The 15,978-nt window shown below is 57.4% G+C and overlaps 2 protein-coding genes across 4 annotated transcripts; one reads left to right on the top strand and one right to left on the bottom strand.

Annotated features, from left to right (window-relative positions):
* Positions 1 to 61: 61 nt before the first annotated feature.
* On the top strand, positions 62 to 8,001 carry POLR2C (RNA polymerase II subunit C). The gene is made up of 9 exons (XM_075040563.1): positions 62 to 219; positions 547 to 596; positions 873 to 941; positions 1,112 to 1,164; positions 1,291 to 1,419; positions 2,486 to 2,537; positions 3,052 to 3,220; positions 6,730 to 6,804; positions 7,473 to 8,001. The coding sequence occupies exons 1-9, from the start codon at positions 134 to 136 to the stop codon at positions 7,615 to 7,617; spliced, it is 828 nt and encodes a 275-aa protein (XP_074896664.1). The 5' UTR covers positions 62 to 133; the 3' UTR covers positions 7,618 to 8,001.
* Positions 8,002 to 9,907: 1,906 nt separating this feature from the next.
* On the bottom strand, positions 9,908 to 15,855 carry DOK4 (docking protein 4). Of its 3 annotated transcripts, XM_075040565.1 has the most exons (9): positions 15,776 to 15,855; positions 14,289 to 14,500; positions 13,334 to 13,441; positions 12,785 to 12,899; positions 12,570 to 12,689; positions 12,247 to 12,436; positions 11,795 to 11,933; positions 11,582 to 11,705; positions 9,908 to 11,485 (listed from the first exon to the last, which is right to left on the bottom strand). In XM_075040565.1, the coding sequence occupies exons 2-9, from the start codon at positions 14,352 to 14,354 to the stop codon at positions 11,361 to 11,363; spliced, it is 987 nt and encodes a 328-aa protein (XP_074896666.1). In that variant the 5' UTR covers positions 14,355 to 14,500; positions 15,776 to 15,855; the 3' UTR covers positions 9,908 to 11,360. The 3 variants fall into 3 exon arrangements, with proteins under 3 accessions (XP_074896666.1, XP_074896667.1, XP_074896665.1); XM_075040566.1 differs by lacking the exons at positions 14,289 to 14,500; positions 15,776 to 15,855 and having other exon boundaries at positions 9,908 to 11,433; positions 13,334 to 14,281; XM_075040564.1 differs by lacking the exons at positions 14,289 to 14,500; positions 15,776 to 15,855 and having other exon boundaries at positions 13,334 to 14,279.
* Between the last annotated feature and the right edge of the window lie 123 nt (positions 15,856 to 15,978).

Consider the following 15,978-nt stretch of genomic DNA (forward strand, 5'->3'; position numbering starts at 1 on the left):
GCACGGACTCTTTTTGGGGGCGCACCGGCGGCGGAGAGCGGGGAGCGGGGAACGGGGCGGGGACGGACCGGGCGGGTCCTCCGGGCGGCGGCGGCCGGTAGGGGGCGGGCGGCGGGAGCGGAGCGGGGCGGCCATGCCGTACGCCAACCAGCCCACCGTGCGCATCACCGAGCTGACGGACGAGAACGTCAAGTTCATCATCGAGAACACCGACCTGGCGTGAGCACCGCCCCGGGGCCGGGGTCGGGCCGGGGTCCGGGACGAAGCAGGCCGCCGCGGTAGGCCCCGGCGGGCGGCCACCCCCCGCCACCGCCGCAGGCCCTGCCCCCCCCGGAGGTGCAGCGGGCCGGGCCGCGGGGATTGACCCCCTCGGGGGGCGGTGTCTTCCGGCCAGCACGGCCCCCCCGGCCCCCGGTGCGGGCCCGGTCGGGGCCTCCGAGGCAAAGCCGCGGCCTGGGCCCCGGCCGGCGTCTCTGCGGGCAGGGCGGTGGGTTCGCGAAGCTCCGCGTTCCTTCGTGGCTGAAGGCGGCCGTTTCTCTCCCTCAGGGTGGCGAATTCCATTCGAAGAGTGTTCATCGCCGAAGTCCCCATCATAGGTACCAGTCCTGTCCCGTCGCTTACCCTCCAGTGCCGGCCGGAGGTCACCGTCCCTCGGGCTGCTCTCCCCGTTACTCCCGTCACCTCCCCTCCATTTTGTCCTGCACCTCCAAGCTGCTTTCAGCTCCCCTTGCCCATGTTTAGCCAGTGCTACGTATTACCAGATGCTGTCGCAGCTTCACTGTAGTCCCCGTAATGTTTTCTGCGCCCTCGCGAACTGCTCAGCTTTTCCCCACAGAACTATTTCTCAGCTCGTGACTTTTTCCTCTCTGCAGCCATCGACTGGGTCCAGATAGACGCCAACTCTTCCGTGCTCCATGATGAATTCATTGCACACAGGCTGGGTGAGTGCCGGGCATGGGGAGGAAGATGAAGATGTGCAGCAAGGCAGAGGTCCTGGGTGAAATCAGTCCGGAGACGCTGAAGCACCGTTGTCAGGAGGCTGCAGTCCCTCTGCCCATTGGTGCTCCTGTGATCTCACTCAGACATTCCCCCAATTTCCTTCTTCCCTCAGGTCTCATCCCGCTCACCAGTGATGATATTGTGGATAAGATGCAATATTCCAGAGTGAGTCAAGCAAAATGTCCCGGGTGCTTATTTTGATGGTGGTGGGTGTGTGATCTGATGGGAAGTGCTACTAATTTCTTCCTGGGAGAGGTTTGACATAAAGGTCTTGACCCATGTCTGTCCCAGGACTGCACATGTGATGAGTTCTGTCCAGAGTGCTCTGTGGAGTTCACCCTTGATGTCCGGTGCAATGAAGACCAGACCCGTCATGTCACATCCCGCGATCTCATCTCCAACAACCCCCGGGTCATACCGGTCAGTGCGATCTTCCTGCTTGTCAGCAAGTCCCCTCTCTACGTTTCTGTTGAGGCCGGGGTGGCGAACGTATGGGATGGGGACAAAACAAGGGCTGTGAGCACATTTCACGTTGCCCAAAGCCCCACTTAAAATGTAGTGGGGGAGCAAAGCAGGAATATCAGCAGAAACAGCAGTGTGTGCCAGAGCCCTCCTCTTCTTCACCTTGTTGTCCTTCATTTGCTGTCTGATGGTGTGTCAAAGCAGCATGGCCTTGTTAAAACCTCATCCTGCACCCCTCATCTCAAACTCTTGGGAGGCTTTCGTGTTGTCCCTCCATCTCACCTTGAACACTCGGAGCGTGTGCGCTTGTGTCCTGCTGCCATGTCACTGCCTTCTCCTGCCCGCTTGCTGGTGGGGCTCTGGCAAGGTCAGCCTCTTAGAAGGCTTGGCAGCAACCCGGAGGCCTCTGGTTTTCTGGTTCTTGGCTCTCAGTGCGGCAAGGTGTGAGGAGCCCGGGCCAGGGCACTGCTGCCAAACAGCCCTTGCCCAGTCACCTTGGGGAGGGTTGGCAGCGCCAAAGCAGAACAGATGCAAAGGCACTTAATGGACAATGTTTTAAAATGCTATTGAGGCTGCACCTGGGTGTCACCACAACCTGGGGGCTGCTTCTGGTGGCTGGTGACAGTGTCTGCCTGGTTAAAGCCTAGCTGTAGCCCGCTGTCTCTTGCTCCCTTCAGCTGAGGTGCTGCGAGTGCTTTGTGTCACCTGCCAGCAGTCATGGGAGTGACTTTGGGCTGTGTCGCAGAACCATGCAGCAGCACTGGGCTGGGCTGGAGTGCTCCCCATCCTGTGGGGGAGAACAGCTCGGGAGGCAAACAAGCTGGTGGAGTGGGATATCGTGTACCTAGCTGTAGCTGCCTGAATTGTCCCAATTTCCGTTAAATAGGGTGGGCTGGATATGTTGCTGTAAGTCACGCTAGAGTGGCTCTGTGCAGTCTCTAATGTTTGTAGGCCAGTGCTATTTGATGTGGGGAAAAAAGTTGATCTTGCCATTAATTTGCTTGCTTTTGATGTTCTCCTGCAGGTGACATCTCGGAGTAGAGACAATGACCCCAATGACTATGTGGAGCAGGATGGTAAGCGGTGTTTCACTGGGAATAAGAGCTGGAGAAGGAAATAAATTTTTCTTTCAGGCTCTTTGAACTCATTCTTCCTTTACTAGCTGTGTAACTGTAAGGCAGCTGTAAAGCTGGTAGTTGAGAGACACTGGCATCACTGCATCAGTAGGGTTAGCATTTTGTCTTAATGCTACTTAAAGGTTATCCCCGGAACTAAAGTCCCGTGTCAGAGGGTGCTTCTCTCTCCTTGTGAGAGCTTAGAGACAGCAGAGGTGCAAAATGCTGTGCTGTCTGCTGTTGCCTGGAGGCCTGAGCTGTGCGTCTGGGCATATGTGCAGCTCTTTTTTTTACTTAGCGAGATGTTTCCCAGCTTCTCTGAGGACACAGATGAGCCCCTCTAAGAATCCAAGCAAGCCCTGGCTTCTGGTGACATCTTCCTGGGCACTAAAAATTCCTGCCTTTGCCCCAGTGTGATCCTGCACACTCATTTCTCCTCTGCAACCTTCTCAAATGGGCATGTGCTTTTCTGCAGACATCCTCATTGTGAAGCTGCGGAAGGGCCAGGAGCTGAGACTGCGAGCCTACGCCAAGAAGGGCTTTGGCAAGGAGCACGCCAAGTGGAACCCCACAGCAGGCGTAGCATTCGAGTACGACCCAGACAACGCGCTGAGGCACACCGTATACCCCAAACCGGAGGAGTGGTATGTCCTAATGTCTGTCTGGAGGGATTGGAAAAGATTTTCCAGCAGGCACCTACATTTCAGCCCTGGGGATAATTGGGGTCAGTAAGTGATTGTGAGCTTGCCTGTCACTTCCCCTTGCACAGACTCTGCTTCTGTGTTAGGGTACCAGGGCCAGTCACTTGGTTGCAGCTGCATGCAAGGTGGACTGGTTTGTGGCCACCTCTTGTTGTCCCCTACACGTACTGTCACTGCTGTTTTACCGCACTTTCATGTTGTTCCCTATGACTCGTTCCTGTTTTTTCTTCCCTGCACAAGTGGTCTGTAGGTCAGGGCAAGGTCTGAGGAACAAATAAATCCATGCAAGGTAGAAGAGGTTGCTACAAGAGCAAAGAGTGGAAGGTTGGGTTGCAAGGCTGATTTTGCAGCCCTGTTTGTTTGAGGAAGACCAGTGTGTGGTTCTCATTTCACCCATACATCTCCTCACTCCTGGAGCATGAGCTCTGGCAGCAGGGTTTTCCTCTCTGGCCCTTTCCTCTGCTCTGACATATCATTCTGTACCAGTAGCACACTGCATCTCATCTAAAAGTGACATGATTTTGCTTTTGGAAAGCTGCTTTGGCCAGAGTGAGGGCTTCACCTAGCAGCACTTTTCCACGAGTAGATACCTGAGCTGCTCCTGGCTCTGCATCCCAGTGACCACCTAGCAGACACCCTGTCATTGAGCACACTGGAGCCAGCAGCAGAGTGAGGAACCAGGTGCTTTAGCCAAAGTAGGCTGAGAGCAGGGACTGGAGGGGGTGGTGGATATGCTGCCATAACAGCAGGGCAGCAGCCAGAGCTGCGCTCAAGGTCGGGAAGACCTCGGTACAGGAGCAGGATTTGGTGCAGGGACCGCAGAAGCCAGGGCTGAGCAAGCGGGAACAAAAGCCTCAGCAGAGCTGCAGCTGGAGAGGAGGCTGAGCAGCAGAAGGGGCTCAGCAGGTTTTCCTCCTGTCACCGCCAGGCCCTGCACTGCCAGATTTGACTCTGCAAATGGCTGCAAGCACTAGCAGGCAGGTAGTGGACTACTGTACCTCCACACTGTCTGGTCCAAGCCTGGGCGCTCAGACCCATTGCAGAGCATGGCCTTACGCTGTCCCTTGCTAAGTTAGCTGTCAGTAAATGAGCTTCCTGGAGGTGCGGTTAGCCTAGATTTCACACCTCAGCTGGACTGCCAGGGGCTTTCTGCTCAGGAGCTGTCATGGAGATCCTGTGTGGCTAGGTTTGCACTCGGGAGACTTGAGAAGTCTTTTGTCGCCGAGGGTGGAGGTGTAGGTGAATCCATAACATGCATGAAATGGGCTGGGATCTGCCTGCAGCCATCCCAGCCCTGTTTTACAGATGGAAGAAGCAAATCCCACTTGGCTTTGATGGGCTACGTAGGGTGCGTTCGTCAGTCTGGTTCAGTCAGTCTGGGTGAGAATGGGACATGCGAGGCATTCACCTCCCTCAGCGCTTGGTCAGGGTGGTGCTCTGGGATCTGCAGTAGGAACCAAGCTGGCTGGTAATGCTGGAAATCTGGAAATGGGCATTTTCCTTAGCGTTGATGACGTGCACGTGTGGGCTGTAACTGGACTTTGGGAACTGCCAGCTCCAGACCAGGCTGTTGGGGGGAAGGTTTGTGAGAGGCCAGTTGTGGTGAGGTGGTGCAGAGCCAAGGAGGATGCTGCTTAGCAGTTTTGTGGTTAGTAGCATGTCACAAGAGTTAACGTGCTGGCCTGTCCTTTGTCACTGGCAGTTTTGGAAGTGGAACGGGGTAGTTTTGAAGTTTCCAAATGATTTGTTGGCAGGTAAGTTGCCCCAAAGTTCAGTTGATTGTCTGGGTGATAGATTGGATGCTTGAGAAGCAAGAATGTCTCCGTGGTGTGGAATTTCAAATCAGGATTTGAAATAATTCTAGGTTTCATCTTGGTGCTGTAAAAATTCTCTGGTTTAATTTCTGTGTCACTAGATGGTAAGTCTTTGACGCTGATGAAGTGACAGACCTGGCATATTGCTTTGAACTGGACAGACAGGTGCCAGGCAGCCTGAGGTATCATCGGGTTTGCCACCTTTTTGTACATGGAATGTCACAGTGTGACTTCTGGAGAGTTTGGGTTTTTGGAGATGTCGGTGTCATGGAGAACAACCCCAGCTGCGTGGCTGAGCACATGTACCTCGGCAATGAGGCAATTCCCTGGCTGGGTGGCCAGGGAATTCTTTTGTTTGGTGGCAGAGTCAGCTGTGTCTTCGGGAACCTGGTGTGTTATACAACAGGCTGGGTACCTGGAAACAGTTTTAGAGATGTTCTTGACAAAATATATGTAAAAGTTGGAAAAATCCCAAAGGAAGATTGACATAGGAGCTGCCTGTTCCCTGATGATATGTCTGCCTTTCCAAGTTCATCTGATTCTCTGTGAAGACAATACAAAGGCCTCTGCTATCCAAGGCTAGTTATTATTTTTAGTTTGGTTTTTCATGCTAATTGCTTTTTGAGGCTGTTGGCAGAGCACTGGCATGCAGCTGGACTCTCAAAGCAGCTGTTATGGTGGTGGAAACCTCTGCCCTGTTTTCGGTCATGGCTGGTTCTGCAAGTAACATGAAGGCCCAGCTCCATTACCACTTTATCTCTCTCAGTGGTTTGTTACAGATGGAGTATTTGTTTGGGAAGTGCAGCTTTATTTAAGGCAGCTGATGATAGGGTGCTAGCATCAGCCTTTCTTGACATTGCTGGGGCAGAGGAAGGTCAGCACGAGACCTTGGTGGGCACAAGATTTTCTGTGCTGGCTTCTCAGCTCAAGGCTTTGGGTTTTCTTACATGGATTAAGCGCTTCCAAACAGTCTCTCCAGTATGATGCTCTGTAAGTCAAGGGACACAACGGGTGGAAAGATGTGTTGGCCTAGCTGATGCACAGGTATTGCAGTGATTTTGGTAGCAATGTGTGTAGAGGAGTGGAGGTGCAGGACATCAGGACAGGGCTCACTGACACAGCTGGTGTCTGAAGTACAGGAGATTTTTTTTCCTGCTGGGCACAAACTGACCAGGCCTTTCCATCTCAGCTGTGCTGCACAGACCGAGTGCTGGAGTGCTGAAGTGCTGCAGTGCTGCAGTGAAGAGTAGAAAGAAAAGATAACACAAGGTCCATTGCTTCACAGTGTCCAGGCTCCCTAAACACAGTCCCTTCAGGCATCGATATCCCTTCGCTGTAAGCACCTGCTAGAGTGTGCCAGTGTAGGTGGATGGAGCCACAGTACCCCGCACAGGGCTCGCTGAGTTTGGGCAGAGCAGGGCTGAGCCTCTTCCTCCAGTGCTGCTGGGTGACTGTATGGCATTAATGAGGAGCTAGAAAGGGCAATGTGGGGGACAGCTTTTTTTCTGTGACTTGACGTTCGTTTGATGACTGCTCCTTTGTCTGCTGGATGTGAGCCCCAGTTCTCGCTCTCTGGGGCCAAACAGTGCTGTAGAGTGCCTGGGCTGTGTGCTAACCTTTCCTGCTTTTTGATTCCAGGCCCAAGAGTGAGTACTCGGAGATTGATGAGGAGGATGCTCAGGCTCCCTATGACCCCAATGGGAAGCCAGAGAGGTAGGAAGCTGAATGCACTGCCACAGCTGGGAAGTGGGGGGACTAGCTGGGTGCATTTCTTTGGCTTTCGTTAATACAAGAGTATCTACTCTGTGCTGAAGTTTGCCAGCCCAGGGACCTGGTGTTCCCTGAAAAGCAGGGCAGAAGTTGGAGTTAACTGGTGATATGCCCAGGCCTGGCAGCTTTTCCCCTCTGGGAGATACTAGATGGCTCTCCTGAGTTCACGTTATTGAGTACGGCAGTGCAGCACTCGGTGAAGTGTGAGGCCTGCAGGGGAAAATGGCTTAGGATATTTATTCACCCATGTGGGGCTCTCATGCTCTGATTGCTGGTGGTACCCAGGTTATTTGCACTGGAGAAGTGCCTGCAGCCAGCCTTACTCCGTGGCCTGGGGCTCTGTGCTGGCTCGCAAGTCACAGTGCTGAACAGAAAAAAAATCTCAGAACCGCTCTTGCAGCCTGTGGAGTCACGAGTGTTGGCATGGTGGTTGTAGAGGGGCAGCGCTGGCTCTTGCCTGGTTGGGAGGTGAATGATGCTGATGGTTGGGATTCTCAGCAGATCTCCCTGTGGTGGCTCCGGATGGGCTGGAACCACTCTGCGGGTGCTCTCTGGTTTTGTACCTCCTCGCAGAGCAGATGGTGACTTAACCCCCTGGCTTGTAACCTCAGGTTTTATTACAACGTGGAGTCCTGTGGTTCTCTGCGCCCAGAGACCATCGTTCTCTCTGCGCTGTCCGGCCTGAAGAAGAAACTGAGTGACCTCCAGACCCAGCTGAGCCACGAGATTCAGAGCGACGTCCTCACTATAAACTGAGATGACCCCTTGCGAGAGAGTGCTCAGGTGTGAGTGAGGCAGAAGGTTCCTGGCTCTGCCCAGCAGCACTCTGGGCCGAGGCTTTTACCTCCCCATCTCCCTCTGCCTCTCCGGGCCCAGCTGTGCTGGTTGGTGACACCTCTTCCCCGGCCCCCCTTCCCAGGGAAAGCCAGCGTGATGTGTAGGGTAAAGCAGGAAGGGAATCGGTGAGCATCTTCACTGGAACAGGCTTTGTCTCTAAGTGATCCCAGAGTTTTAGGCCAGAGTTTTGGATCCTGGCCAAGTGGTGTTTGGCATTGGGAAGAGGTGTACCTCAGTTATACAACCCTACCTTATTTGCATGTCCAGTCCTTCTGTGCTGAATAAAGCCTTACCTCCTCTGTGTTTTGTCATCCCTGAAAGCTCGTCTGGGGCTGCAGGAGGAGATGTCACGTCATTTACTTCTCTCCAATAGACATTAACTTAATGAGATCTGCTTTGGAGGGAGCATAGCTCTCTACCGCTGATTGCTGCTCTTGACATAATCTCCTAAGGAGACCAGAATCCCCTCCAGCAGGTAGCCCGTCGTTTACCGATCCAGCGCTACATTTAAAGCAGATGTTTGAGGCTGGGCTGGTAAGTGAGATGCTGCAGAAGGCAGTGCTGCAGGGAAGCCCAGATGAGCCAGGCAGGCTCAGCTGTATTTAAAGACTCCTTTGGAGCAGACTTTACCCATGCACTGTATAATCTTTATGTTAGGCGCTGGGATGGCAGGGAGTCCATCATTAATAACCCCTGGCTGACAACTTCCAGTGTGCCTGCAGCCCCAAGGTGGGTTGTGTGCTGGGCTGGAGCTTGGTGCAGGTCCCAAACCGTGACCACCGTGGCAGTGGCTGAAGGGCTCCAGTGATTGCCTGGGTCACCCTTTCTCATAGAATCATAGAATCATTTAGGTTGGAAAAGACCTTCAAGATCATCAAGTCCAACCATCAACCATACCCACTAAACCATGTCCTGAAGTACCCTGTGCACTTGCTTTTTGAATACCTCCAGGGATGGTGACTCAACCACTTCCCTGGGCAGCCTATTCCAATGTTTGACAACCCTCTCAGTAAAAAAAATTTTTCCTAATATCTAACCTAAATCTCCCTTGCCTCAACTTGAGGCCATTTCCTCTTGTCCTGTCTCCAGCCACCTGACAGAAGAGACCAGCACCCACAAAAAAATGTTTTTTCTTCCCCAAATGATGTTTAAAATAGGTGCGTGCTTTTCGTTTTCACTGATATGCATCTGAATAATATAAAATTAAGATTCTTCAATGAACTCCAAACACTGTTTTGTTCATTGCTGAAAAAAACGCCCTATGCGATCCCTTCTTGCAAAAATCATACAGGCATAATGTCAGAACCTTCCAGAGTATTTTATGTTTCCAAGATCAATGGAAAACAATCTAACTGTGCTGAAACAATCTGACTAGTAATGAATAAAAGAATAATCTTTTCACATTATTCCAAATTCTCCTCCCCTCTGTCAGCGCCCAGCAGGACTTGGGATGAGCTTCTTGGTGACGCTTTCCTGGAGAGATCTGCCTTGTCCTCACCGTGGGGGCTGGGAGGAAGGGGAAGGCACGTGTGCCACTGCGCTTGTCCCAGCATGGACGTGGGGCTTGGGAACGGTTTGTGGTGCTGGGATGGGTGCTCATGCTGAGTAGGAGAGAGTAGCCCAAGTCAGCGCTGCCCTCCCCTCCAGGGAAGAGCTGCTGCGGCCGGGCTGCTGCTTCAGTGTCCTTGCCCTGGCACAGCCGGTTGCAGCACGGCTCCCCAAGATTTCCCTCCCGTCCCTGGAGGGAGCACTGCCCCGGCTGGCGTGGCTCTCTCGCCTTGAGGCCAGTGCTCTGCTGGACAGTCACGGCACGGGTAACTGAACTGGCACAATTCTGGAAGAGCTGGGAGATGGAGCGGCTTGAAACTCCTTCGCCCAGGGACTTGGAGCCACCGCTGCCCTGGCATGTCCCTGGAGCCCTGGGTGGCTGGAAGTGAGGGGTGACAGTGGGGTGCTGGCATCCTGTTTCACTTGGGGTTGGTTGATGGAGGGTGGCAACTCGCTCCGCCCTTCTACCCTCCCCAGTGGTTTTAGGGCTTCACTTGAAATGTCCTGGCCACGGCTGGAGGCAGAACAAAGCTTTGAGCCAAGCACGCTGCTGGGAGCGTCAGGAAATCTCCCTGCATCAGCATTTTTCTCTCTGGCAGGCACTACTCCCACTCGCACTTCCCGACCACATTTGGATGGAACGGACAAACAGGAAGGGTGGATAAGGATTGTTTATTCATTGAGCAACTCCTTAAAAAAAAAGAAAACCCAAACATTTTTGGTAATAAATGTGAAATCTTTTCCAGATGAGGTGTGTAGCTGGGAAAAGAGAGCGGGTTACACCTCTCACCTGGGGGAGGATGTGCTACCGGCCGGTGCTGGGGTACCGACGAGCCCCTCGGCGCCTGGCCGTGCTGCAGGGAGCAGCCGTCTTCTGTCCCGCCATCCCCCCCCCCCCCAGCCTCAGCCACAAGCTACACCAACCCAAGACACAGTATTTACAGACCACAGGTTCCCACATCACAACACTCCCTGTCCTCAAAGCACGGACCTGGAGCTTTAAGGGCGGAAATAAAACCACTGACCACCCAACCCAGACCAAAAGAAGACTCCAAAGTAACACCAAGGTTTGCACAGCAATAAAAAGATAGCCCTTCTAAAGGAGGTCAATAAATAGGAGAACTAGAAAAAATCAATTGCTTTTGAGTTCAGCACATGAAACCCAGCTCCCCCCCCCAAGGCAAGGGCTCTCACCCAGCCGAACTGGCAGGCAAGGAGGGAGCGAGGACGATGGGAATGCGTGGAGAAACGCGGCTCTCCCCTTATCGGCATGGGCTTCTCTGCCCAGGGACTTTTTAGATCCACAAAGCTGCCCCCTCAAGGGACAGATGCTACTGGCCAAAACCAGACCCTGGGTTGCCCACCAGCAGATAAACCAGGGGCATGGCCAGGGGGAGCGGCTGTGGGTGGAGGAGTGAGGGGTGCTGGGGTGGGGGCAGCCCCGGAAAGCCAGCGGGGGCTCGGGTCTGCCAGGCCGCTCACCCCAGCCGATCCCCCAGAAGGAAAACCAGTTTCTCCTGAGACATCTCAATTCTACAGCAAGTGTTTAAATAGCTTCAAGAAGTGCAAAAAGTCAGCTCAGGGGTGGTGGGGCATCATCCCCAGGAGCACCCTACTTTTCACGGGGTGGGGTGTGAGATGCTGGGACCCCACACCATCAGCCTGGCACAGCCACATCTTCCAGCGCTGCTCTGTCCCTGCGGCAGGGTGATGCTCCAGCCTTCCCCTCTCACAAAAACCACACCACATTTCTTGATACCCCCCTGCCTCTTCACCTCCCAGCTGGATCCCAAGAGTCAAAAAACCTCTGAGCATCTCTGCCTGAGGGCTCTTCGGCAGCCACAAAGTTTGCATTCATGTGAGAAGAAAAAATCGCTTATAATACGGATATTCAATATATATTTCAAGTCAGTTGAGGCTGAGCCAGCCGTCATCTCCACTAACGTCAGGCCAGGGTGTGAGCCAGCCCCTGTTCCCCCCAGGTCTTGGCACGGAGGATGTCCCAGCTTGGTCTTCTTAGGGACTTGGAGGGGTGGCTGCCTGCATCCTTGCCACCTCTTGGGGAAGAAAAAGGGGACCCCCATGGTGGTCCCGTTCCCCCCCCCCGCGCTGGCTCACGGAGACGATGTGGGCTCCCTGCTTTCAGGCTTGTCGCTTTTGGAGGACTTTGGCTTCAGCAAGATGAACCTGTTGAGGAGGTCTGTGTCCGAGCTGGCCTGGGGGCCCGTGTACACCTCCCCTGGGGACGAAGGAGAGGGTGGGCTCGTGGAGGGGACACACACGCTCTGGGGGCTGGAGGAGCGGCGGCTCCTCAGTGGGGGACAGGGACACTCACCGGCGTAGCTGGAGGACTCGGCCATGTTCTGGGAGCCGGTGATGTGGTGCCAGTAGGCGCTGCGGGGCAGCATGGTGGTGGGGGTGCAGGGGTAGGAGAAGTGCTCGGTGCCCTTGTTCAGCAGCTGCAGTGGATGAGAGGGGGGGTGAGGGTGACACAGGGTGCCCCGACCCCCCCACCCAAGCCGTGTCCCCACGGTGGGCTGGAGCTCACCCTGACATTCTTCTCCATCTCCAGCAGGACCCTCTTGTGCTGCTCGGCAATGGCCAACGTGGCGCTGTGCACGCGCTGGTAGATCTGCTCGCCCTCCTGGGTCTGGAAGGTGTAGAGACCTTCCCCCGCGTCACACATCCTGTGGGGACGGGGCACGGGGTGTCACTGGGGTCCCCAAGCTGAGGGATGATAAAAAATACCTCCCCCCAGGGTGGCAGCCGGCCCAGCTTCCCACGCTTTAAGTGCTGTCCCCGTGTCCCCTCCATGGTGCTGAGCTGGGACCAGCACCAGCCCCAAACCTCCCCGGCCGTGGGGCACCCTATGCAGGCTGTGGCCATCACCCCAGCGTCAGGCCTGCCCCGGGGCGATGGCAGCAGTGCTGCCTCCTGCTGCGCCCAGCAGGATGAAGGCACCCAGCGACGGTCCCCGTCCCAGCGGGGGTGACATCTCACCGTCCGGCCTCGAAGGTGAAGCGAGTGGCGTCACGCCCGTAGCGGCGCAGGGAGCAGAGGGGCCAGGAGACCAGCTTCACCCGGGGGTTGTGCGTGTCCCAGAGGTAGATGTTTTCGTGGGTGATCTGCAGCTTGCACTCGCCGTAAACGTCCAGGTTGGGGCAAGGGAGGAGGAACACGTTGAACCGGTCTGGAGAGGGAAAATAAAATAAAATAAAATAAAATAAAATAAAATAAAATAAAATAAAATAAAATAATTCGGGGGGGGGGGGGCACGTAGTGAGGCCGAGCCCTGAGCGAACGCCCCGCCGCCGCACGCTCACCCGTCTGCTCGCACTGCACGCCGGGCGCCAGCAGGTCAGGCTCCCCCAGGCTGATGTCGTTCAGGCGGGCGCCCAGGCACTCCACCGACAGCGTCTTGTACCACTCCTCCGCCTCCAGCTCTGCAAGGCACCACCGCAGCCCCTGGGCGACCCCGGCCAAACCGGGGTGGCCCCCCCGGCACCCCAGCCCGGCTCCCCTGGGCGCTGCCCCGTACCCGAATCGCAAGTGAAGGTCCGGGCGGAGTCATCGGTGAAAACGATGGCCACAGCCTGTCTCTTGGTCTCCTTGGGCAGCCGGGTGATGCACTTGACATTGCTGATGTCAGTCACCTGCGGAGGTGACGGGGAGGGGGGGGTTACTGAGGGCTGCACCCAAACCCAGACTCGCTGCACCCAGAACCCAGCTGCTGCTGCACCCAGATCCTGGCTGCCGTGGCACCCAGATCCCGGCTGCTGCACCCAGACCCCAGCCCTTGCGGCACCCAGACCTGGCCACCGTGGCATTCAGATCCTGGCAGCTGCACCCAGAGCTCGGTGGCACCCAGACCCCAGCTGCTGCACCCAGACCCTGGCTGCTGCACCCAAACGTGGCCCCTGCAGCACCCAGACCCTGCAGCACCCAGACACCGCTGCATCCCACTGAAGTACATGGAGCGACAGCCACCCAGCTTCAGCCCAGCAAGTTTAGGTGAGGAGGGACCCACTCTGGCATGTGGCCCCAAGCAGCAGGCAGCACCCAGCACCCCTCCACTGCACCCTCTCACCTTGGGGCACCCACGCAGGCACGCCGACTTCTCATCCGGGTACTTCTCCAGGCGCTGGGGCCCTTTGCTGGAGGATTTCCGGAAGACCAGCCAGCACCGCCGGTAGATCTGCCGGACAGAGAGTGCCGGCAGCTGCTGCGGTGCAGGTGGGGGTCCCTGTCCCCATGTCCCCATCCCCTTCCCCAGGACCCCTGCCCTGTCCTGCTGACCCTCCTGGCCTGGGGACAGGAGGGGACGCTGGGGCTGGGGATATCCCAGGGCTGCCATCATCCCCCCCACCCCCGCCAACACTAATTAATGAGCTTAATTAACGAACACGGGTAAGGGTCCCAAAGGGACCCCCATCCCAATGTCTCCCTGTTCCCTCTCCTGCAGCCCCTGCCTCCGGGGGTGGCGGGGCCATCGTCCCCAAGCATGTCCCCCCCCTCAAGCCCGCTCCCTCTTTGTTCTCCCTAATTAGCGTGAAATTACCCAGCATGCTCGTTGCTCCTGGCTCTGAGCGATGGAAGCGGGTGACCAAACCCCCTGACCCCCCACCTATGGGTGCTGCACTCCAGCATCCCCCTAATTTGCACCCAGCAGACCCCCCACCAGCGTGGGGCATCCCTGGTGCCAAAATTGGGTGTGGAGGGAAACTGAGGCAGGGGGGAGGGGTGGGGAGGGCTCAGAGATATCCCCCCAAATCCCCACGCTGACCTGTGTCCAATGAGGGGGTGCCACCCAGTGCAGGATCTGAGCCCCTGGGGCTGCTGGATGATTTGGGTACCAACAAGTGGTCTGCCCCTGCACCACCACCCCCCAGCCCCCAAAATGCTGCTTATTCAATCCAAAACCAGGGGTGCAGGTTGCCACGAGAGGCAATGTGGCCGGGGGACCCCGCCACGTCACCTCTCGCGGCAACCAGCACCCCAAATCCACGGGTGCCCCCCCTCCATTCCCTGAGACCCCCACTCACCCCCAGCTTCTTGCTCTTCATCCTCACGTAGCCTTGCTTAATGATGTCGTTAAAATTCGTCGCCATGGTGATGGCCCGATGGGGTGGGGGGATATTTTGGGAGGGGGGGGCTGCCTGCCTTCACCTTCGCCCCCCCCTCTCCATCCTCTTCCTCTGTACCCCCCTGCCTCACCGCCGGCCCAGCTTGGTGCTAGCGGTGTCCCCCATCCTGGCTGGAAAAGAGAAATGACAGATCGACGGGTGACATCTTCCTCCTCCTCCTCCTCCTCTTCCTCCTCCCTTCGCTGCCTGAACCATCCGAGTGGAACAATCCGATGTTAACCCCTGCCAGCGCGGCAGTGCCAGGCCGGCACGCACAAGTGGTCCCCCCACCACCAGCCCCAACGTGTCTCCCAGGGGACACCCACGCTGGACCTCGCCCACAGGTCTCCATCGCCTCTTGTACTGTCCCTCCTTCCTCCCAGACCGCTCGCTTGGGCAGCAACATGGCCTCGGCTGCTGGGTATCAGTAGGGTTCAGCGTTAATGACCTCTTGCCCAGCCAGGCCAGCTCTGCCATGGGGTGCCTCGGCCCCAGCACTGGGTACCAAAGGGACCCCGGCTCCCAACCTCACCCCCCCGGCACAGCCCAGCCTCCCTCCAGCCCTGCCATGAGCTCGGCCTCATTCAGCCTGGTCCGCGCCTGGTCCCGCCACCCGGTTCCCACCAGGTTCCTTTCCCAGCTGGAAAAATCCCCTAGAGAAGGCAGTAACCTAGGAAACGGGATGGGGCCATCCCCAGGGATGCTCGGGAGCCAGACTGCTCCATTCCGGTGACGCCCTGGTCCCCAAAGCCCCAGCACCCAGGGGGATCCAGCCCCATCCATCCCACCAGGGACGGACCACAGGGGCCATCCCGCAGCGACTACGCCCCAGTGTCCCCCCCCAGCCACCACAACCGCTGCCACAGCCTGTCTGGGTACCACCGGGATGGCTTGTGTCCCCCGTACCCCCCTCAGGAGCCAGGCTGACCCTGCTGCCTGGGACCCCAGGTGCTGCTCTGGGGTGGCCCGTGGCCCATCGGGAGCAGGGAGTGGGGATGATGGGGGCTGGGCCAGCACCCTAGGGACCCCCCGCTGTCCCCAGAGGCACTGGAGCCCGCGCTCGCCTCTGAGGGGAACATCCCCCTCCATCACCCCCACCCCACGCACATCAGCACCCGAAGGGAATTCAGAGGTGCTGGGGGGACACCTCCCGCCCCCCGCCCCGACCCACCCCACCCCCTGATCTGTCACGTCGGTCACCCCCAAGCCCCCGCACTCCCCACCCCTCCATCACCCCCAGGTCTCCGCCGCTCTCACCGGCATCCTCCCTCCCCGCGCTGCCACCCCCCGGCCGGGCCCCCCCCGACGCTTGTCACCTCGGCCAAGCCCCGGCCCGCGTCACCTCCCCCCGCAGCCGGTCCCCCGCCGCGTAGTCCCGTCCCGTCCCGTCCCTCCCCCGGCCTTACCCGGACCCTCCCGCTGCAGGCGGCGGCTCCGGCGTCCGGCTCCGCGTCGCTGCGAGCCCTGGAGCCGCGCGGCCCCGCCCGCCCCGGCCCCGCCCAGACCACGCCCCTCCAGGCCCCGCCCCCAGCCCCCTTCACCCCAGGCTGCCTCCGCCGTCCCTCCGGGCCCGGCCTCGCTCGGCCCAGCCCCGCCAGAGCCACAACTG

The sequence above is a fragment of the Buteo buteo genome, chromosome 11, assembly GCF_964188355.1.
Source record: "Buteo buteo chromosome 11, bButBut1.hap1.1, whole genome shotgun sequence".
Lineage (NCBI taxonomy): Eukaryota > Metazoa > Chordata > Aves > Accipitriformes > Accipitridae > Buteo > Buteo buteo.